Below are 22,906 nucleotides of genomic sequence, written 5' to 3'. Positions count from 1 at the left end.
GCTTATATGTTAGAGGGAGTGGGGTATAGTGACACAGTAACAGAGGGATTGAGGGCCTGCTCAGTGAGTTTACATGCTAGAGGGAGTTGGGTATAGTGACACAGTAACAGAGGGATTGAGGGCCCTGCTCAGTGAGTTTACATGCTAGAGGGAGTGGGGTATAGTGACACAGTAACAGAGGGATTGAGGGCTCTGCTCAGTGAGTGTACATATTTTATAGGAAGCCAATGTAGGGACTGACAGAAGGGTGAGGCATGGGAGGTGCGGGCAGACAGGAAGATGAGCCTCGCCGCCGCATTCATTATGGACTGTAACGGCGCAAGTTGGGAGCACGTAAGACCACTGAGAAGCGGATTACAGTAGTCAAGGTGAGAAAGGTCAGTGGAATGGACCAACACCTTAGTCGCATCTGGCGTTAAGTAGGGGCCGATGTGCGCAATGTTTTTGAGAGGGAAATGTCAGGATTTGGCGATAGATTGAACATGAGGCTTGAAGGAGAGGTCGGAGTCAAAGAGAACACCTAGGCAGCGAGCCTGCGTGGTGGAGCTGATGGTAGCATCATTGACTTGGAGGGAGACAGACACAGGAGTAACAACACTTGAGGGAGGAAAGACCAGAATTTCAGTTTTGGTCAAGTTTAGTTTAAGGAAGTGGGCAGCCATCCAGTTAGAAGCAGTCAGAGACACTAGTCAAGAGGGACGGGGAGAGATCAGGAGAGGACAGGTAGATTTGCGTGTCATCTGCATAGAAATTATATTGGAAGCCACATTAGCTAATGAGTTTACCAAGGGAGGCAGTAGAGATGGAGAACAGTAGGGGACCAAGGACTGAACCATGGGGGACACCAACAGAGATGAGTTGGGGAGAAGAAGCAGAGCCAGAGAAAGAAACACTGAAAGAGCGCTGGGAGAGGTAGGAGGAGCACCAGGAGAGAGCAATATCTTGTAGACCGATATTGCTGAGGATGAGAAGAAGCTGCTGATGATCAACAGTGTCAAAAGCCACAGACTGGTCAAGGAGAATTAGGATAGGACACGAGATTTTGCAGCGAGTAGATCATTGGATACTTTGGTCAGTGCCGTTTCCACAGAGTGCTTAGCGCGGAAACCAGACTGAAGCGGGTCTAGCAGAGAGTTGGACTCGAGGAAGTCTGTCAATCTCGCATACACAATTCTTTCAAGGATCTTGGATGCAAAAGGCAGTAGCGAGATAGGACGATAGTTGGATGGGGAGTTAGGGTCAAGATTGGGGTTACAGTTGCATGTTTGAAGGGTGATGGAAATATACCAGAGGGGAGAGAGAGATTGAGAATTTTAGTTAGAGGTGGAAAAAGAGAAGAAGACAGAGTACGGATGAGAGGCGAGGGAATTGGATCTAGGGAGCAGGTGGTGGGGCGGGAGGAATGGAGCAGAGCAGAAACCTCTTCCAATGTAGCGGGTGCGAATGAACATAGAACAGCAGAGGGAGTGAAGTTAGGGGAAGTATTGCAAGGGGGAGGAGAAAGATGAGAGATCTCTTCTCTGATTGTAGAGATCTTGTCAGTGAAGTGAGTTGCAAAGTCTGAGGCGGTCAAGTTAGTAAATAAACCATAAATCGCTTTTCACGCCCTTACGTGTACAATTGGCTGTTAATGAAGAAAATCCTTTGATAAACCTACGGTAATAGTTTTGCAAACCCGACAAACCTTTGGAAGGCTTTTAATCCATGAGATAAAGGCCATTGCAATTCAGCTGCACATTTTTTGAATTTACAATATAAACTGTTTTTAAGCAGAGTCTGCGGAAATTGTTTAACTTGCACATGGTGCAACTTGTACATGGTGAGTGCTCAGATCAGGGGAGTAAATAAGTATATCATCGAGGTATACCAAGACAAAAGAATAAATATACTCCATTAGGACATTGTTTCTGAGGTCCTGAAAGACTAGTATTAAAAGCTGATTTTTACTCATGGTCTTCCTTTATCCTTACTACCATCATAAGCGCTCCCTAGGTCAAGTTTGGTAAACAATCTAGCCCCTTTTAGTCCGTCAAATAGTTCTGATATGAGAGGTATAGGGTAAACATTTCTTATAGTAATCTTGTTAAGCACCCTGTGTTCAATACACGGATGTAGATCACATCCATAAAACACTGCTGATTGTTCCAAATGGGTCCTTTGACCCCAGAACGTGTGTGTGCTTTAATATTGTGACGACACATGCATGTTTGCATCGCGTTTGATGTTTTTGGGGCAGCGCTATAAGATATCATGGTACTGCAGTGGCCGGTGTCCTTATTGATGCTGGACCTGAGTGCTTTAGCAGTCACGGCTCGGGCAGAATGATACTGGGTACATGTTGAGTACTGTTCCCTTCCAGAATCGTGTCCGCACCGATCGGGTGTCAAATGGCGGTACCTTATAGCTGCAGTTATTATATACAATGTGCACGGAGAAAGGGACAGGGGACCTCCTTACACAATAACCTTATAGCTGCAGTTATAATACACTGTGTGCGGGGAGACAGGGATCCTCCTTACACCATAACCTTATAGCTGCGGTTATAATACACTGTGTGCGAGGAGACAGGGGACCTCCTTACACCATAACCTTATATCTGCAGTTATAATAGACTGTGTGCAGGGAGACGGGGGACCTCCTTACACCATAACCTTATAGCTGCAGTTATATGACCCCTCTGTGCGGGGAGACAGGGGACCTCCTTACACCATAACCTTATAGCTGCAGTTATAATACACTTTGTGCGGGGAGACAGGGGACCTCCTTACACCATAACCTTATAGCTGCAGTTATAATACACTGTGTGCGGGGAGACAGGGGACCTCCTTACACCATAACCTTATAGCTGCAGTTATAATACTGTGTGCGGGGAGACAGGGGACCTCCTTATACCAGAACCTTATAGCTGCAGTTATAATACACTGTGTGCGGGGAGACAGGGAACCTCCTTACACCATAACCTTATAGCTGCAGTTATAATACACTGTGTGCAGGGAGACAGGTGACCTCCTTACACCATAACCTTATAGCTGCAGTTATAATACACTGTGTGCAGGGAGACAGGGGACCTCCTTACACCATAACCTTATAGATGCAGTTATAATACACCATGTGCGGGGAGACAGGGGACCTCCTTACACCATAACCTTATAGCTGCAGTTATAATACACTGTGTGCGGGGAGACAGGGGACCTCCTTACACCATAACCTTATAGCTGCAGTTATAATACACTGTGTGCGGGGAGACAGGGGACCCCCTTACACCATAGCCTTATAGCTGCAGTTATAATACACTGTGTGCAGGGAGACAGGGGACCCCCTTACACCATAACCTTATAGCTGCAGTTATAATACACTGTGTGCGGGGAGACAGGGGACCCCCTTACACCATAACCTTATAGCTGCAGTTATAATACACTGTGTGCGAGGAGACAGGGTTACACCATAACCTTATAGCTGCAGTTTTAATACCCTCTGTGCGGGGAGACAGGGGACCTCCTTACACCATAACCTTATAGCTGCAGTTTTAATACACAGTGTGCGAGGAGACAGGGACTGCTTATCTGTTGTATTGAGACACACTCATGTTAGTGTTTGCGGAGAGTCCTGGTGAATGAATGAGTGTAAGGAACTGCGAATGTAATGTTAATCCCTTTTTCTTACAGGATCTGGTCTTTGTGTTCACAGGAAGAACTAAGAACCATGGAGGAGAATTTCCTGCTCCTTGACTCTCTGGGTGAGAACATGGTGTCTTTATTTTTCTAGCAGTGCCTTCTAAATTCCATGTATTCATTAGATTTAATACGGATACACACGTCTCGTGCCTACAGTGAGTGTGGCTTTCATCCCATACTCATCCTGTCACTCAGAACGTACACTGATCAGCCACAAGATTAAAACCAATGACAGGTGAAGTGAATAACATTGATTATATCGTTACAATGGCACCTGTCAATGGGTGGGATATATTAGGCAGCAATTGAACAGTCAGTTCTTGAATTTCATGTGTTGGAAGCAGGAAAAATGGTCGAGTGAAAAGATCTGAGTGACTTTGACAAGGGCCAAATAATGACGGCTAAAAAACTGGGTCAGAGAATCTTCAAAACAGCAAGTTTTGTAGGATGTTCTCGGTATGCAGCAGTTAGTATCGACCAAAAGTGGTGCAAGAAAGGATAATCGGTGAACCAGCATCAGGGTCATGGGCACACAGGGCTCATTGATACATGTAGGGAGTGAAGGCTAGCCGTCTAGTCTAATCACACAGCTACTGTAGCTCAAATTGCTTAAGAACGTAATGCTGGCTGTGATAGAAAGATGTCAGAACATATAGTGCATCACAGTTTGCTTCATGTGTCACTACGTCGCCAAAGACTGGTCAGAGTGCTGAAAGAATAAGAACTGGACTATGGAGCAATGGTTACCTGGTCTGATGAATCGCATTTTCTTTTAGATCAGGTGGATTCACCACGGGAAGAGATGGCAGCAGGATGCATTATGAGAAGATGGCAGGTCGCCAAAGTTTTATGATCTGGGCAATGTTCAACTTGCAAACGTTGGGTCATGACATTCATGTTGACATAACTTTGACATGTACCACCTACCTAGAGATTACTGCAGGCCACGTACATCACTTCATGACAATGGTCTTCCCTGATGGCAGTGTCATTTTTCAGCCGGATAATATACTCTGCGTATTATTGAGGAACATGACAAAGAGTTCAAGGTGTTGCCTTGGTCACCAAATTCCCAAAATCTCAATACGGCTGAGCATCTGTGGGATGTGCTGGAACCACATATCCAAACCATGGATGACCCACCTCGCTACTTCCAGAACCCACCTTACATCAGCTGTCAATGTCTCGGTGCCAGATACCACAGAATACGTTCAGATGTCTTGTGGAGTCCATGCCTTGACGCAACAGAGTTGTTTTGGCAGCATGATATTAGACAGATGGTTTTTATTTTCTGGCTGATCAGTGTAAAATACTAGAATGGCTGGGCATTTCCCATAATAAGACGGTGAGGATATAATGCTGGAAATATGAAAGAAATGAAAGTAAAGTGTTGGGATTCAGACCAAACCTCTTTAATATATATCTTATCATAATATGAGACAGGTGCCAAACACTCTATTTTCATTTCTACCTTCAGATTACCTGCATTATAAACCTGTGGATTTAGTCTGTAGACAGCATCTGTAGCTGATGTTGGAACCCACCAAACCCTGGTCTCTCCAGTCTTAGTAACATCTAGTTTGATTTCTATGTTCTATGTTTGTTTAATAATGTAGCTTTCATCATTGTTGTCGTGACAGAGAAGGTCTGTAGGTCATGGGGTGGGTGCGGGTCACACAAATCTCACACTCAGTCCATATTATATGGTAAACAGGTAATTACTCGGCCGTTCCTGATAGCATGGCGAAACAAGAATCCGTGAGAGAGCCGGGAGCTTGTGGTGCAAAGAAGAAACGGGAAGGTTCTGAAACCAGAAACTCAGGTAAGTGATGGAGAAAGAATGTGATTGTGATAAACAGAGGGATTTCAGTCTAGTACGTTTTATCAAATTCACATCTCCCTTTTCCCCTCCAAGCTATACATATTGATCAGACTTTCAGTCTGATCAATTGTATCACATTCCCCATCTAACTTTTCCTATTTAAATCATATGCATTAAGGGCCAAATACAAAGGTGTAGTGGAGTAGAAGTATTAACTGCAATATCTCCGCTGGTAGACTTGATCAGCATTCAAATAAAGTGTAGCGTGACAATTCCAATCCCATTCCTCAACAACTGGACGAAACACAGCTTTGAGAGTCAACTGATTTTTATTAAGCCACAGCTGGCTTTTATACATTTCCCCATGCAAGGGATTTCTTTAATTACATTCCAGGGGTTTCCCCCTGGTGGACCTTGTGGAGGACAGGGAACAAGGACACATTTGCCATGATCCTTTTTTTGTACTTGGAAGATAATTGCGCAATTCCACAAACTCGACGACCAAACACTGCTGGGCGTTCGTGCGCAAAGATGGCCGCCGCCACGTATTTGTTCATGCGAACGGCGGCCACCCATCTGACACTTTATATTCAAAGTGTAACGGTCCTCAGTTGAAGACACACGACTCTACTGGGTGGTCTCCCATTCGGTAGTTGGTTCGACTGACAAACAATATGTCCATATTCTGTTCGTGAAGTAGAAGTAGTCGAACCAACTCTTGTACATAGAAGTGGCTAGTTTTGCCACAAAAGGCTCCTTATGTCATTTCAAAATTTAGAAGCTCATCCCATGCATACCAGAAGTGGGCCTTGTTTTGGGCATCATGAACCAAACCTTCTATAGTGATTTCCTCATTCTTCAATGACTAGTGGAAAAGGATAATTCTTGTAGAGCCTTAGCCGTATTGAGTGATGTCAAAGAATGATAAGTGCATGTGTGACTGGAGACAAAGGTAGGTTTGAAAGAGTTGGTTCAATGTGGTTCTTAAAAGGATTTGATGTCAGAGCTGATAAGTCCTAGTTTTATTTGTGTTATATAGATGAAAATTTCTAGAAAAATAAAATGAAAGTTTAAGTAAAAAAACACCTTTTCAATATCCTGATGCTGCACTGGTTAGAGAAGCCGGTAGTTGCAGGCTGTCGTAACACAGGTGCTGTCACTATATAGACAACTTAGTTCAGGATAGGAACTCCTTGTTTGCTGTGTCTGAGCTTATTCCCGTGTGATTTTTACAAATATCTGCCATTCAAAGCCACTTTCCTACTCTGATAGTGCGTGCAGGGGGATCTCACCTATACTCACAGAAACCTAAACACTGACATTACGACAGCACTGTTAATAGAGAAAAAAGTTAATGAGAGGCTGCATTGTAGGGTTTATGGTGCAACTCTTTTCTTAAAAAGAAAACATGATTGTTAAAAATAAAAATGAACATTCACCGTAATTGGAGCATCCACTGCTGGCCAGACACCCCATACCATAATTCCAAACATGTGGGTGCTTGCTATTTGGGCAGTATACCTCGTGGAGCTGTCCGCAGACTCCATATTTGCGGGGCCTGAATGCAGAGCTGAGCAGATGCACACAAACACAGCTCCTGCTCTGCACAATATTTCACTTGACGAAACGACACAAATAAGCCCAGAAATGCGATCAAAAGAGCTACCGACGGGTAAACAAAGTTAAACTGAACAGTTTAAAGGACCACTATAGTGCCAGGAAAACATACTTGTTTTCCTGGCACTATAGTGCCCTGAAGTGGTCTGGGTGCCTAGAGTGAGCTGAAGTGGTCTGGGTGCCTAGAGTGGTCCTTTAATACTTCACACAAAGCAATCCAAGCCGGTTTGGCAGGATCCGCATCTGAGGCCTAGCATGAACAGCAGCCTGATTGCCGGGAGAGGCAGCCGATCTCCCGACGCTGGGTTGGTACCGCATTGCAGCTCTTCTGTTCCCCTGCTACCCCCCCCCCCCCTATGGACCGGCAAGGGATATCCCAGTCCCCGCTGGAGACTCAGATTTACCTACCACAGGGGGAACTGCAGTCCAGCGGCAAATCGCATGAGGCATCTAAGATGGCCGCCAAGCCATGTCCTGAACACGCTACAGAAGACCCAGGGCTCCAGCAATGGAGGCAGCGATTCGAAGCCCGGTTTGACCAACACAGCAGTGCCTTCTGGACGCGACTACAGCGCAAACCTTCCTCCCAAACCTCGCATGAAAAGCAGGGGCACGCACCAGAGGCTGCACGTCAGATCCACTCCGAGCACGGGATCCATACAGAGGTATGCCCGCTCCACCGCAGAAACACCCGGAGGGCTCCCTGCAAGCCCCAGGGCTCCAAAACCCAGGTACATGCTGGGCAAGGCACGGCCACATGGCCACCCACAAAGCGACGTTACTCAAAGCTGAAGACAATGGAGAAGCGGCGAAGGGCAGCTGGACACAGCCAATACAAGAGCTCCCATTACAGACCTGCCTATGGTCCTCCAGAAGAAGCAAAGGTCGCAAGGAGCGACCCAAACAACCACTCCAACAAACGGGACACTCACCAAGCACCAAAAACCCCCAGAGAAGAAAAGAGAGGTACCGCTTACCCCACCGGGAGTCCTGGGAGCTTCCCGAACCGGGGGATTGGCTGAGCCGGAGACACCCTGAAAACGGAGGGCTGAGCATCTAACCTCTGAGTCCCCAATGGACACCATCTTGTTACAATGACATACCGTACCATCATAACTGCCCTGTGTCCCAGCGGCTAATTGGCTACCTAACTAGCGAGCAATATACACACATGAGTATAATGTTTTTTCCCCCTTTTTTTTTTTGTTATTTAATACATAGCTTGCAGATTATAACCTTATCACTGGGACATCTCATCTCACCTTTTATACATAGGTGGCTTGTTTAGTGACATTCAAACATAAGAGTTGCCATGTTGTCAGCTACACTTATAGCACACGTATAGTGTTAACTTTTAAGAATGTTATCTCTATATAGTTGCATAATATCACATACGGTGCCTTCTCTTAAGTTAAGAGACGACAACAAAGTCGACAGCAAGGCTGTGTTATTTAATGATGTCTGCCATGCATGATTAATCACTACCTGATCCAAGCAATAACCATGCAGATTACAATGTCAAGCTATATTATATGTTTATCTTGTTCACTTAACCCAAAAATGTGCAATGCTTTCAATGCCATAGTGGTGTTTCTTACTGTGTATCATCTGGTTTGCTTCAGCTATTGTGGCAGAGCAAACTTGCCTGTTAATTATTTGCACAAATAAAATAAAGAATAATAAAAAAAAAAAACAGACAACAGATTTGTAGTCACCTATGTGAATCATGAGGGAGGAACAAGGAGCAAGAAGCTGCTCCTCCTAATGAAAATGCAAGGACTCAAAGTGAAATATCTTCCTGGGCAGAACTCACATTTGGTAGAATGGAGCCTTCACAAGGTAGTCTTCTAAATGTAATGAAGAAGTGGAGTATCCTTCAAAAAGACCTCATGGCGTCTTTCAGAAACTCCAAATACTACTCAGGGTACTTAGACCATCAAGCCGAAACTCAAGATGCCCTATTCCTATGGGAATTTAACCTTGCATAGTTTTTCTTCCTATTCCTCTGTTCCTGAGAATTCTCAGAAAAATATGGTGCAAGAACAGCAATATAATTGCTGTGATTCCTATGTGGCCACCAAGACCTTGGTTTCCACTGTTACAAAGGATGTGTAAATAAGACCCTCTAGTACTTCCCGTCAGATGGGTCCAGCTGTTCATCCAGATACCAGGAATTAAATCTTGCGGGATGGCTCTCGAAAAGGTCAACCTGATAAATTTCGGCCTTTTGGATGCAGTTTCAAATACCCTTTTGAAATCTAAAAAAGTCTCCACCTCCATCCGCTACCATAAAACATGGGAAGTATTCAGATCCTGGGCTACTATTATTATTATTTATAAAGCGTCAACAAATTCTGCAGCGCTTTACAATCTACAATATTAGCCATATTAACTTTTTGGAACCTTCTGTGACGAACCCATCTGTATAGACTTGTATTGCTGGTTCGTCTGTTTGCCTTGAGTTCGTGGATTTCCTGTCCGTATGCCCTTGTTCGTCTGTTTTCCCTAGTACCGATTGAAACTACCGAACCAACGGCCACCCAGGAGAGGAGTGTGCGGCTTGTTAACACCTTGACCACAATTAGAACGTTGTGGTTAACCACAAACACCTCTCCATTCCATTCGTACGGGTGGTCGTCGTTCATATGCCGAACACGAGGCGGCGGCCATTTTGGACACGAGGCGAATCAGCGGTGTTCGGTGCAAAACCTATGGATCTAAAAACGGACTCTTTATCTACCGAACACCGCTGGAGACGGCCGCCCCCTTCTATTTCCTTGAGGCGTACGAACACCGGTCAGTTCGGGAGTTTCTCTAATTCGTATGGACTTTACCCAGGTAGCCGTCCCATGGAGTCATTCGTATACCGAAGGACTTATGAGAGATTTTGACTCCATGGCGATTGGACTATGTACATCGGACCTGAGCGCTATTTGGTAGGAATATGCCCTCAGATCCAGGCTATCTGGGGATACGTTGCACAAACACTATGCAATCGGTATTTCTGATTTTATGTATTTTATTGTATTTTTCTTATTATGATTTAAAATGGCGATGGTCTCTATCCTCGGAGATAATTAGGTTTCTCCCTAATTATCTCCGGGATAGAAAAGAATGACTTATGGGTAAAATGGGAAGGACTTGTATTGAAGCCACTGCTATTGGCTACTGTTTAATATATTTTACAGTCTTCCACAAGGTCCACTAGGGGAGTGTCCACCTTGTGGAGACCCGCATAAATACCGGGCAGGTAGCCCCCATTAAACACATTCCTGTTTGACCTTCAAGACGGAGCTTTGTCTCGTTTGTGGAGGGATTTACTATTGGGACAGCGTTTTCGTTTATTTCTTGCTGTGGAAGGATTTCGGATGAATTGCTGATCGGGAGTTGCCGTATTCGTATGCTCCGTTCGGGAGTTTTACGATCGGTTGGACTAAAATTGCATTTCTGGAGAAAGGGGATTATTGACTAAACGGCGGCTTCATTCCCCTGGCGGTGAGTGTCGTAACAATTGGTGGCAAGCGACGGGATGAATCCCACCGCCCTGAAGGCCAGCTACACACCCCAGATTGGAAATGCAATATGAGGAATTAAGGCGTGCTACCCTTAAAGATATTTTGGAGCGCAGAGGACGATCAGCAAGTAATCTCAAGAAAAGCGAGATTATTTCTATATTGTTGGAGATGGATGCAGCACAGGGAATGAAAAGAGCTAATGTGCCTGGCCTGCTGGATTTAACACCCGAGGAGATATCGTTTAACCGGGCAGTCCAGATAAGGCTGGCACACTTTGGCCCCAACCCTGCAGCGGATATTGTGGTACAAGTACAAGCCGCAGTGACAGCACAACAGGCGCTCCAGAGGAGAGGAGCTGCAGCAGCAGAGGTACCCTATACTAATAATAATAATGGAAGGAAAAAGGTACCATTTGCTGCTTTTAGAAATTTTGTGGAGACTGAAGGAGAGATAGACGGGTTCCTGGCTGACTTTGAAAGACAGTGTGCTTTACACCAGGTGCCCGCAGAAGAATGGGTTACTATCATCTCTGGGAAATTATCCGGCCGGGCCAGTGAGGCTTTTCGGGCCATCCCAGAGGAGGAAATCACTAGTTACCGGGCAGTAAAAGATGCCCTTTTGGCCCGATACGCTGTTACCCCTGAGGCGTACCGGAGGCGATTCCGGGACACTAACAAGCAGGCTGGTGATTCCTATGTGGAATTGGCATTCAGGGTACACCGCACGGCAGCCCACTGGATGGCAGGGTGCCAAGCGGTAACTGGGGAAGAGGTGCTGCAAGTATTCCTGCTAGAACACTGCTTTGACCGGTTACCTGCAGGAGTTCGAGAGTGGGTCAGGGACCGCAAACCCGCTACCTTGCCTGAAGCTGCTCGTCTGGCCGACGAATACACCGATGCACGAAAGCTAGACCAGACAGCAGCCAAGGTCCCTGCCCGAGTAGAATACAAGCCGGCAGCACCTCCAACCACCAATGTATATCACCCCCCAGCACAACGTACCCCCACTATGCCGCCAGCGACCAACTATGGGCAGTCAGCCCGGTTCAACGCTAGGGATTACTCACAACAGATCCGGTGCTATGGATGCAAGCAACTGGGGCATAAAAGACCAGAGTGCCCATTGAACAATGCCAGCCAAGCACAGTCCTGGAGAAGACCAGCCGGCGGAGCCCAGCAGCCACCTCAGCCTTCTGCTCACTGCCTTGAGCACAAGGAATTTTGGGGAATCCTACATGAGGCAGACCCAGTACAAGCAGCTCAGCAGGACAACCGCCAGCAGCACAGGCAGACCGTTAAGTTGAATGGTAAAGTGATCACTGGTCTGAGAGACACCGGAGCTACTATGACCCTGCTCCAAAAGAACCTTGTTTCCGAACACCAACATACTGGAAATACTGTGGCAGTAAGGGTGGCAGGAGGCGCCGTGTTCCGTCTGCCTGTTGCCTGGGTTCATTTGGACTGGGGAGTGGGATCCGGACATGTGAATGTGGGAGTTATGAAGGATTTGCCTGCTGACGTTTTGCTGGGAAATGATTTGGCCCCTTTGGTTTCTGCATATGCTCCCATGGGACCTGCCGAGGCCAACCCAGTGACTCAGACCCGTGCTGCTGGAACCAGCCCACCTGCTGCTGAGACCCAGGTAAGAACCGATTCCCCGACTGACACCCCAGGGCAGACTTTAGTTAGCTGGGATTCCCCAGAGGAGTTCGGGAGGGAAACCCAGACAGATCCATCCCTCCAGAGATATAGGGACAGACCAGATACTGGAGAGGAGGGAACAGATGGGGAGCGGTATGAGTGGGTGGGGGACAGGTTATACCGGATCCCTAAGCCGTCCCAGAAGAGTGTTGCCCCTCCGCCGAATCGACAGCTGGTAGTGCCCGCAAAATACCGGCAGGAGATTCTGCTGATAGGGCATGATGTTCCGCTAGCCGGACATCTAGGGTCCCGCCGCACAGCCTATAGGATTATGCAGAACTTTTTTTGGCCAGGGTTTAACCAGGCTGTGCGGATATATTGTAGCATGTGTGACACTTGTCAACGGGTAGGTAAGCGGGGGGACCACCCAAGAGCTAGGCTTGTGTCGATGCCTATTATTGGGGAGCCCTTTGCCCGCATAGCTGTTGATATTGTGGGTCCACTGGCCAGGGCTAGTCCATCCGGTAAGAAATACATTCTCACCGTGGTGGACTATGCAACTCGCTATCCAGAGGCAGTAGCGCTGTCTAACATAGAGGCAGAGACAGTTGCTGATGCCCTGGTTAGGATTTTTACCAGGGTCGGGTTCCCTAAAGAGATCCTCTCTGACCAGGGAACCCAATTTACCGCTGTGCTCACCCAGCAGCTGTGGAGGGTATGCGGCATTAAACCGATACTTAGTTCCCCATACCATCCACAGACTAACGGTCTCTGCGAGCGATTTAATGGCACCCTCAAACAGATGCTGAGGACCTTTTCTGACACCTGCAGAGACTGAGAGCGATTCCTGCCTCATCTGTTGTTTTCCTACAGAGAGGTGCCCCAGGAATCTACTGGGTTCTCCCCATTTGAGTTGCTTTATGGGAGAAGGGTCCGCGGACCCCTAGATCTCATTAGAGGCCACTGGGAGGGGGAGACAGAGCAGGAAGGGACCCCCATAGTACCGTATGTTCTGGAACTCCGGGATCTCATGGAGAAACTGTCTCTGATGGTAAGAGAGAACCTTCAGGTGGCCCAGGGGAGACAGAGGGAATGGTACGATCGGGGTGCCCGGCAGCGAGTCTTCCAGGTTGGGCAGAAGGTGCTAGTGCTCAAACCTGTGAAGGCGAACAAAATGCAGGCATCTTGGCAGGGCCCGTATCAGGTGTTAGCTCAGGTGTGTGATACTACCTACCTTATAGCCAGCTGTTCAGATGACAGGATCCAGCGATCCTTTCATGTGAACATGCTAAAGGAGTATCAGGAACGACCTGAGAATGTAGCTGCAGTATGTGCCCCCGCTGCAGACGATACCGAAAATTTACCCTTACCCGACTTGTTAGCAAGAGATTCCCAGACTGACATGACTAGCCTCGTACAGCTAGGGGACAGGTTAAGCCCCACAGAGAAGGGACAGGCAAGACAGCTTCTGTGGGAGAAGCAGGCGACATTCTCCCAAGAGCCCGGCTACACTACCCTAGCTGTACATAAGGTAGAGACTCCTGGACAGAATCCCCTGCGACAGCCCCCTTACCGTATCCCTGAAGCAGTCCGAGAAGGAATGCGGAAGGAGATACAGGAGATGACCCAGCTTGGGGTCATCGAGCACTCAGATAGCCCTTGGGCCTCCCCCGTAGTCCTGGTGCCTAAGAAGGATGGGACCACCCTGTTCTGTGTGGACTACAGGAGGCTCAATGAGCGGACCACCACTGATGCCTACCCGATGCCCCGGGTAGACAAATTATTAGATCGCATTGCCAGGGGACGCTATCTGACCACCATAGACCTGTGTAAGGGCTACTGGCAGATTCCCCTGGCCAAGGACGCTATCCCCAAGTCGGCCTTCGTCACCCCATTTGGCTTATACCAATTTAAGGTCATGCCATTTGGGATGAAGAATGCCCCAGCTACCTTCCAGCGTATGGTGGACAGGCTCCTTGATGGATTCCAGGAATTTGCTTGTGCATACCTGGATGATATTGCGATCTACAGTGGGTCCTGGGAGGAACACCTGGTGCATGTAGGGGTAGTACTGGACAAAATTCGGGCCGCCGGCCTGACATTGAAGCCAGAAAAGTGTCATCTAGGCATGGCTGAAGTGCAATACCTGGGTCACAGAGTGGGGTGTGGGAGCCAGAGACCAGAGCCAGCTAAGATAGAGGCAGTAGCGAACTGGCCCACACCTATCACTAAGACCCAAGTATTAGCCTTCCTAGGGACAGCAGGGTACTACAGACGCTTTGTCCCCGACTACAGCTCTATCGCTAAGCCCCTGACCGACCTGACTAAGAAAAACCTCCCTAAGCAGGTCCTGTGGTCTCCAGCCTGTGAAGCTGCGTTTCGAGCACTTAAGCAGGCTCTAGTGAATGCCCCTGTCCTGGCTTCCCCAGTTCCTAACAAACGTTTTCTCGTCCATACAGATGCTTCCATGTATGGACTGGGGGCTGTGCTGAGCCAGGTCGGGGAAGATGGAGGAGAGCACCCTGTTGCATATCTCAGTAGAAAGCTTTTACCCCGAGAAGTGAGATATGCGGCAGTGGAGAAAGAATGCTTAGCCCTGGTCTGGGCATTGAAAAAGTTAAGCCCTTATTTGTATGGACAGGAATTTTCCCTTGTGACGGACCACAATCCCCTTGTCTGGCTTAACCGGGTCTCAGGAGACAATGGTAGACTGCTGCGGTGGAGTTTATCCCTACAACCGTATAACTTCACCATCAGGTACCGAGCCGGTAAGCAGAATGGGAATGCAGATGGGTTGTCGCGGCAAACCAACGTTCTTGCTACCTCCTAGTCCGGTCATCCCCAAGTTGACCCGCTAAAGGGCCAAGCCGGGTCTGCCGGAGTGTCCCACAAGGGGGGAGCCGTGTGACAAACCCATCTGTATAGACTTGTATTGCTGGTTCGTCTGTTTGCCTTGAGTTCGTGGATTTCCTGTCCGTATGCCCTTGTTCGGCTGTTTTCCCTAGTACCGATTGAAACTACCGAACCAACGGCCACCCAGGAGAGGAGTGTGCGGCTTGTTAACACCTTGACCACAATTAGAACGTTGTGGTTAACCGCAAACACCTCTCCATTCCATTCGTACGGGTGGTCGTCGTTCGTATGCCGAACACGAGGCGGCGGCCATTTTGGACACGAGGCGAATCAGAGGTGTTCGGTGCAAAACCTATGGATCTGAAAACGGACTCTTTATCTACCGAACACCGCTGGAGACGGCCGCCCCCCTTCTATTTCCTTGAGGCGTACGAACACCGGTCAGTTCGGGAGTTTCTCTAATTCGTATGGACTTTACCCAGGTAGCCGTCCCATGGAGTCATTCGTATACCGAAGGACTTATGAGAGACTTTGACTCCATGGCGATTGGACTATGTACATCGGACCTGAGCGCTATTCGGTAGGAATATGCCCTCAGATCCAGGCTATCTGGGGATACGTTGCACGAACACTATGCAATCGGTATTTCTGATTTTATGTATTTTATTGTATTTTTCTTATTATGATTTAAAATGGCGATGGTCTCTATCCTCGGAGATAATTAGGTTTCTCCCTAATTATCTCCGGGATAGAAAAGAATGACTTATGGGTAAAATGGGAAGGACTTGTATTGAAGCCACTGCGATTGGCTACTGTTTAATATATTTTACAGTCTTCCACAAGGTCCCCTAGGGGAGTGTCCACCTTGTGGAGACCCGCATAAATACTGGGCAGGTAGCCCCCATTAAACACATTCCTGTTTGACCTTCAAGACGGAGCTTTGTCTCGTTTGTGGAGGGATTTACTATTGGGACAGCGTTTTCGTTTATTTCTAGCTGTGGAAGGATTTCGGATGAATTGCTGATCGGGAGTTGCCGTATTCGTATGCTCCGTTCGGGAGTTTTACGATCGGTTGGACTAAAATTGCATTTCTGGAGAAAGGGGATTATTGACTAAACGGCGGCTTCGTTCCCCTGGCGGTGAGTGTCGTAACACCTTCTGTGACCAATGCCTTTTAAGTATCTGCCATAAATGCCTTTTAACCCCTTAAGGACACATAACATGTGTGACATGTCATGATTCCCTTTTATTCCAGAAGTTTGGTCCTTAAAGGGTTTAGTAACTGTTTTATCTCTCTTCCTTAGCCCCAAGTCATCATACATCCCTGCATGAAGGCCTTTTAATTTTACTCAGCTCTACCCACCAACCCTCCCCTCCTCCCGCCCACCCTCTCCTCCTCCCTCCCACCCTCCCCTCCTCCCTCCCACCCTCCCCTCCTCCCTCCCACCCTGGTTCCTTCTACCTATAACTATATAACTATCGTAAGTGTCCACAAGAATGTGCATAGACTAAGCTCAATGTGGTGAGATGCCTCCATATGTATTCGGAAAGATTAACGACCTTCAGGAAATCGGAGAGACTTTTCATCCTTACTTCTGGGAAATGCAAAGGGGAAGCAGCTTACAAGGCTACATTCCGTAGGTGTATTTCACTGACCATTATTGAAGCCTATCTAACCACATGTAGAAAGAGGGGAGATCAGATACCATGAGTCCACTCACCTTCTACCCCCTGGGGGAGCTTGCCACATAACTAGTTGGTTGAGTTGAGCAGCATAACAGTACAATTTGAGATTGAAAAATCCAACCCACCCCTGAATTTGGGTTTATAAAACATGTTTCTGGCCAATCTGTGCCTCTTGTTCTGCCAAATAAAAGAATCTAGATCTCCCTTTGTCACCTTAACTAACAATTTGTGGAACAGGAAGAGAAGTCAGATTTAACACGTACATTTTAATGCAGTACACTCCTACAATCTACGAATTGGGTATTGCATGCCAGTCTTCTAACTCGCGTTTAAGGGAATTTATAAGAGATAAGTAATTTTTGTGTATAAGGTACAATGTGACAAGTTCACCTTAATACCCAAATAGTAAAAAAAAGGGCACCAAACGACAGCGCTAATGGAGATCACAGCAATCCTACGGCCACAGCCGACACATGGAAGAGCACAGCACACGACTTTGACTAGTTTATCCTGTACCCAGATAGTTTGCCAAATCGCTCTGACTACTAATTTGCCAAATCACTCTAATCCGCTACTTTGTAACATTCTTGACCTATGTTAAAGCCTTAAATAGATAGATTTTCTCTTATGAGATGTACCAGGGGCTCTAAGGAGAGAGCAAATAATACTGGAGAAAAGGGACAGCCGTGCCTGGTCCCTTTAGTGATACTGAAGGGTGTCCTGTGGAAACTTGGAAGAAGGCGCTGAGCTTGTAAGTTGGAATACAATGCACCAATATTCGGTATGAAGGGAGTGGGAAACCCCCAATATTCCAGGAGCCAAAAATGTATGGCCAGGCTACCCTGTCAAACGCCTTTTCTGCATCCAAAGAAAAGCATTTGTGCTCTCGGCTTTGAACTATTCTTTCCGCTAGTACCTTAGCCAGTATCTTAGTGTCTATGTTAAATAATGAAATAGGTCTGTAGTTACCAACGGCCATAGGGTCTTTGTCTCATTTTGGGAGAAGAGCATATTTGGCAAGGGTCATATCAGGGAGCAAGGAGCCAGTCTGTCTGGCCACATAGAAAGCTTCTAACATACCGGGGCTCAAACCCTCTCTGAATGTGTTATAACAGCTTCCACTATATCCATCCGGAGCTGGTGTCCTCCCACTTTTAAGTGACAAGATAGCAAAAATGATCTAATCTTTTGTGATCTCGGCTTCCAGGGACTCCATTAAGATCCCGGAATTGAAGGGAGTTTCAGTGATGCAAAGAATTCCGTTAATGTGGTGGTTTCTTACCTATTAGCATGGGAGATGCCCTTGGTGTTGTTGTACAGTTGCACATAAAAGTTTTTCAAAACTTTATATATGTCCTCTGGGAAGTCACCAAGAACTCTTGGCTGGACCTTGCAGTGGGTATTGGTTTGGACTATTGTCAGGGGTTGAGGTATCTATTCTGTTTGCCTTTTCATAAAAAAAACATATGGTTAACTTGTCAAGCCATATAGTTGTCACGACAGTGACCCCTTCACACAGCGTGAAACCCAGAGGAAGACGTTTACCGGACCTTAGAGTGGCCGGACTAGCATCTGAGAATAGTTAAAGGAATAGCCAGAGGTCAAGGGATTACAGAAGATGGGCACACGATGATCCAAGCCAAGTAACGGGAAACCAGAGAACAGGATAGTTGGAGAGATAGCCAAGGGTCAAATACCAATAAGACAGTCTGGAGTAACGAGCACTAGGGGACTTCAGACAAGAACCACACTAGGGCACCTGACAAGTATCAAGATAGCCCTTATATAGTGTGGGTTCTTTAACTTTAAAGCCTAGCCCCCAAAAGGTCCGGGAGCGTGGCCACGTTTGAATTTTGGCTGCACTTTTCTTCTGACGTCGGCGTGCATGCGCTGTCATAAAGATGGGCGTGTTCCGAGCGGCCGGCGTCAGATGGACTGAGCCGCCTCCCGGAAGCATGGGAGGAGAATGCCGCGCTGCGCGGGACCGGCTGGGAAAGGTAAGTGATCGTTACAGAATCCCCCCTCAAGAACCGCCCACAGGGCGGGCAGAACCAGACCCACGAGAACGCTGCCTCTCAAATAGACGAACCAGACGAGGGGCGTGAACATCAGAGGCATCCACTCACGAACGTTCCTCTGGACCGTACCCTTTCCAATCAAGGAGATATTTCAATTTACCCCGGGAAACCCGGGAATCCAATATAGACTTAACTTCGTATTCATTTTGATCTTCTGCGAGTGCGGCAGGAGGAGTAGAGATATTCTGAGTGTAACGATTACATATTAAAGGTTTGAGGAGGGAAACATGAAAAGTGTTAGGAATCTTCATAGTATTCGGCAATCTCAGGCTATTTTAAAAAGAGGCAGCAAAACAAGGTGCAGCATAGTCAGCTATCAAGCTTAGTCAGCATGCATATCACAGGGACTAGCTAACATTTCACAGCTGAATATTACTTTAACTCCTTAACAAAGTTCTTGCATGCAAGCAGTGAGTTTCTCAGCACAATCTAAGTTTTATGCTACCCCAATTCCACTCAACTTAATAATTTTTCTTATTTTTACTATTGTTATTATTATGACGGCAAAGGTCACACTCGTCTGTATTTAATTTACAAGATCACCACAACTGCCAATCTGCATAATCTCTCATCGCAGACCATGAGTATATTAACCTGTTTTCAAAGAAAAAATGTGCAACTTAATCCTGTCATGATATTATGTGTTTTACTATGCCTGCTCCTGCTAACGTGGCAGCACGGGCCTGTATGTAAACCCTCTTGCACGAAACATAAAGAATGTCAAAAAAAAAAACTAGTTATTGCAGTTTTGTGAGCCGAACACACTGTTACCTTATCTACGTCCGGAGTACTATTTTCAGTAAAGTATTTGGAAAACCTCTGCTTTGACTTCAGGATCTCTCAATAAGGAAGTGTTAAGGCACTACGACCATGGAAGCATCCAGACAAGGCCTTGCAAATATATCGCTATATCAGACTAGATTGTATTATTAACTTTAATCCTGCTGACACGTTGAACAAATTTCTAGTTGGCTAAAAACAGATCTATTATTATTATTATTATCATTTTATTATTTATATAGCGGCATCAGATTCCGTAGTGCTGTACAATGGGTGGACTAACAGACATGTAATTGTAACCAGACAACTGGACGTACAGGAACAGAGAGGTGGAGAGCCCTGCTCAATGAGCTTACATTCTAGAAGGAGTGGGGTATAGTGACACAAAGGGTAAAAGTAGGGGTACGAAGCAGGTTGTTCTAAAAGTATTCACCGAGGGCTTAGTAGGTAATTTTTGACAGTTGCAGGAGAGGGGTCATGGAGGTGGGGGATAAAAACAGTTTAATTGACATGCTTTCTTGAAGAAGTGAGTTTTAAATGAATTTTTGAATGAGTGGAGACTGGGTGAAAGTCTTACGAAGAAGGGAAAGAAGTTCCACAGAAGAGGTGCAGCCCTGGAGAAATCTTGGAGGCGAGCATTAGAGGTGGGAGTACAGACAGAGGATATACGTAGGTCTATGGCAGAGCGTAGAGGCCTCAATGGGACATACTTGTGTATTAGGGAGGATACGTAGGTTGGAGCAGCATTATGTAGGGACTTGTAAGCAAGCACCAGAATTTTAAATTGAGCCCTATATCTAACTGGAAGCCAATGCAGGGACTGACAGAGCGGGGAGGTCTGGGAGGTGCGAGCGGACAGGAAAATGAGCCTCACCGCTGCATTAATTATAGATTGCAGCGGTGCAATCTGGGAACACGTAAGACCACTGAGAAGATTATTGCAGTAGTCCAGGCGAGAGAGAACAAGAGCATGGACCAGCACCTTAGCTGCATCAGGTGTTAAATAGGGGTGGATGCACGCTATGTATTGGAGATGGAAGCAACAGGATTAGGCAATTGATTGAATATGATGGGTGAAGGAGAGGTTGGAGTCAAAAAGATCACCCAGGCAGCGAGCCTGCGAGGTAGAGGTGATGGTAGCGCTGTTGACTTGGAGGGAAGTTGAATAGGTACCATGCGGGGTGAAATTAAATGAAAAATCTATTGTGTCAGGGTATTGCACCTTCCACATATCTACCAGGCCACAGGAATCCTATAAATTTACAGAATGTATTCATTTGTCTTGACCACCGCAGCTCTGAAATCGATATACCTGATCTGAAGCTCCTGTCCACTGCTGGACATGGGACCACATTGTAATCCCCCTGATCAGGAGATAATCGTTCTTCCGCTTTTGTGTCCTTAAGGTGGCACACACCCATGTTAGGCGAAAACCTCAAAATGGAGACAAAAAATGGAGAGAACAGGGAAGCAATTGTGGGGATATTTATGGGATAATAATAGTAAACAGTTGAGAATTGCCCACTATTTCAATTCTCAGATCCCAAAGATCGTTATCGTGTAAGTGAAATGTATTCCATATAAATAAAATCACAATTTGTTATAAAAATAGATACAATTTATTGTGACAAATTAAATAATAATAATATGTAACATGCGTGATAATAATCAATGAATATTCAGTATAATATGAGTATGCAACACAAATGGCAATACATTCCAGTGGCTAACACAGTATAGAATCTACAACATTAGCTGTCAAGAGAAGATTTATGACGGTACTTCACAGAGAAACGAAAGTGAAACTTACACACACAGAGCTTGCAGCTTAAGGCCATAAAACTTTAGCTGACCGTTAGAATAACCCTTTCAATGCTGGTTAGACCTCCTAGGTAATTAAGATCTATTCTCATGTAATTTTAAATAACATAACATTTAAACCAGCTCATTAGTCATTTCCTGAAACCATTCAATAAGAGTAATCTACCATGTTCTATAAGCAGAATTTTAACTTGCCTAAATAGATATTTTATCTTATTTTAGAGCAAATATATACACCTGGATAAATATCATGATATGCTAACATGTGATATGTCACATTAATATATATAATTATTCCTTTCCATCTGCAGAATAGAATGCTTAATTATATATTCTTTAGTAGGATAGAGAGTATATACTGGTGCTAAAATTCCCAAAATTCCAAAAAATCCAATCCAATATGGAACAATTACCAACAGAGCAGTTATAACACCTAGATGTAGTCTTTCTTATTTACATCAACATATAATCCAACAAAACATAAATGAAGGTGTAGCGCTACATACATGTATAGGAGTTGTACCAGAGAGTATTCGTATAGGTGACAATTCCACAAAGAATCCCAGAGTGTACCTATAATTATAGAAATCTCTGATAGTGTAATAATGTATGTACTTTATGATTTTATGTTACTAAATAGCCAATACACTCACATTCTCCTGAGCTTAACACCTAAGCTCAGGGATAAACGCTAGTAGGTCCGTAGAGGCGACCTTCCCCTTCTTTGGATTATGCAGTCTTCTACCGTCTCTTCTATACCTTGAACAAAATGTATATATGGTGCAATATTGCGGATCACAAAATATTTGTGCACACTCAAATTAATATGTACTCACAAACGTAGAGCCTCTCCGTTCGACTCTGTCACAGCACTGAATGTAGTATAGGGACTACACACCCATAAGCAGGAACCAACCGCCCCAAATAAGTAAAATTGTATCAAATATACACTTTATTAAATTAATAGTGAAAAACAAATAAAATTAATACTTAAAATGTCTCTATAGGGCATATGGTCTTCACTTCACTGGAACTTCCCCAGATATATTCTTTAGTAACTAAGATTTCTAAATATCGAAATCTGATCGCGATTTATCCAGTCCTATATCATGCTATTAGAAAATTTTAATTAATTTAGATTAATTAAATGAAACCAGTATAATTACCAGTTGAGTAGATATTTTAATCAGATTAGTAGGTAGTCTCAGGAACTGAATGGATGTGTGATGTTGTGTAAGAAATTCTGAGTGCCCTGGAGTGGATATCTGTTATGGATTTCTCTGCATAGCCCCCGACTGCTCACCTCTTTGCTTCTTTGCTTCTTTTGCATTCCTCTCTCTTCCCTTTGTCTTAACTTTTTAAAGGCAAAATTCACTAGGTGAATAGAAAACTGGAGGTGTGGTTACCTTCCAGATAGCAA

The 22,906-nt window shown here is 45.7% G+C and overlaps 1 protein-coding gene across 2 annotated transcripts in view; it reads left to right on the top strand.

Moving 5' to 3' along the window:
* Positions 1 to 22,906, top strand: part of LOC134586351 (uncharacterized) — an 85,122-nt gene that overhangs the window by 4,520 nt on the left and 57,696 nt on the right. Inside the window, exons 2-3 of one of the 2 annotated variants that reach the window (XM_063441823.1) lie at positions 3,666 to 3,736; positions 5,389 to 5,496. In XM_063441823.1, the coding sequence (XP_063297893.1) occupies positions 3,703 to 3,736; positions 5,389 to 5,496 (142 nt within the window). In that variant the 5' untranslated portion in view covers positions 3,666 to 3,702. Of the gene's footprint in view, positions 1 to 3,665; positions 3,737 to 5,388; positions 5,497 to 22,906 lie in introns of those variants that run through there. The other variant, XM_063441824.1, reaches the window with a different exon arrangement.

The sequence above is a fragment of the Pelobates fuscus genome, chromosome 2 (genome assembly GCF_036172605.1).
Source record: "Pelobates fuscus isolate aPelFus1 chromosome 2, aPelFus1.pri, whole genome shotgun sequence".
In the NCBI taxonomy this organism is placed as follows: Eukaryota; Metazoa; Chordata; class Amphibia; order Anura; family Pelobatidae; genus Pelobates; species Pelobates fuscus.
This window is presented reverse-complemented; position numbering and strand designations above follow the sequence as displayed.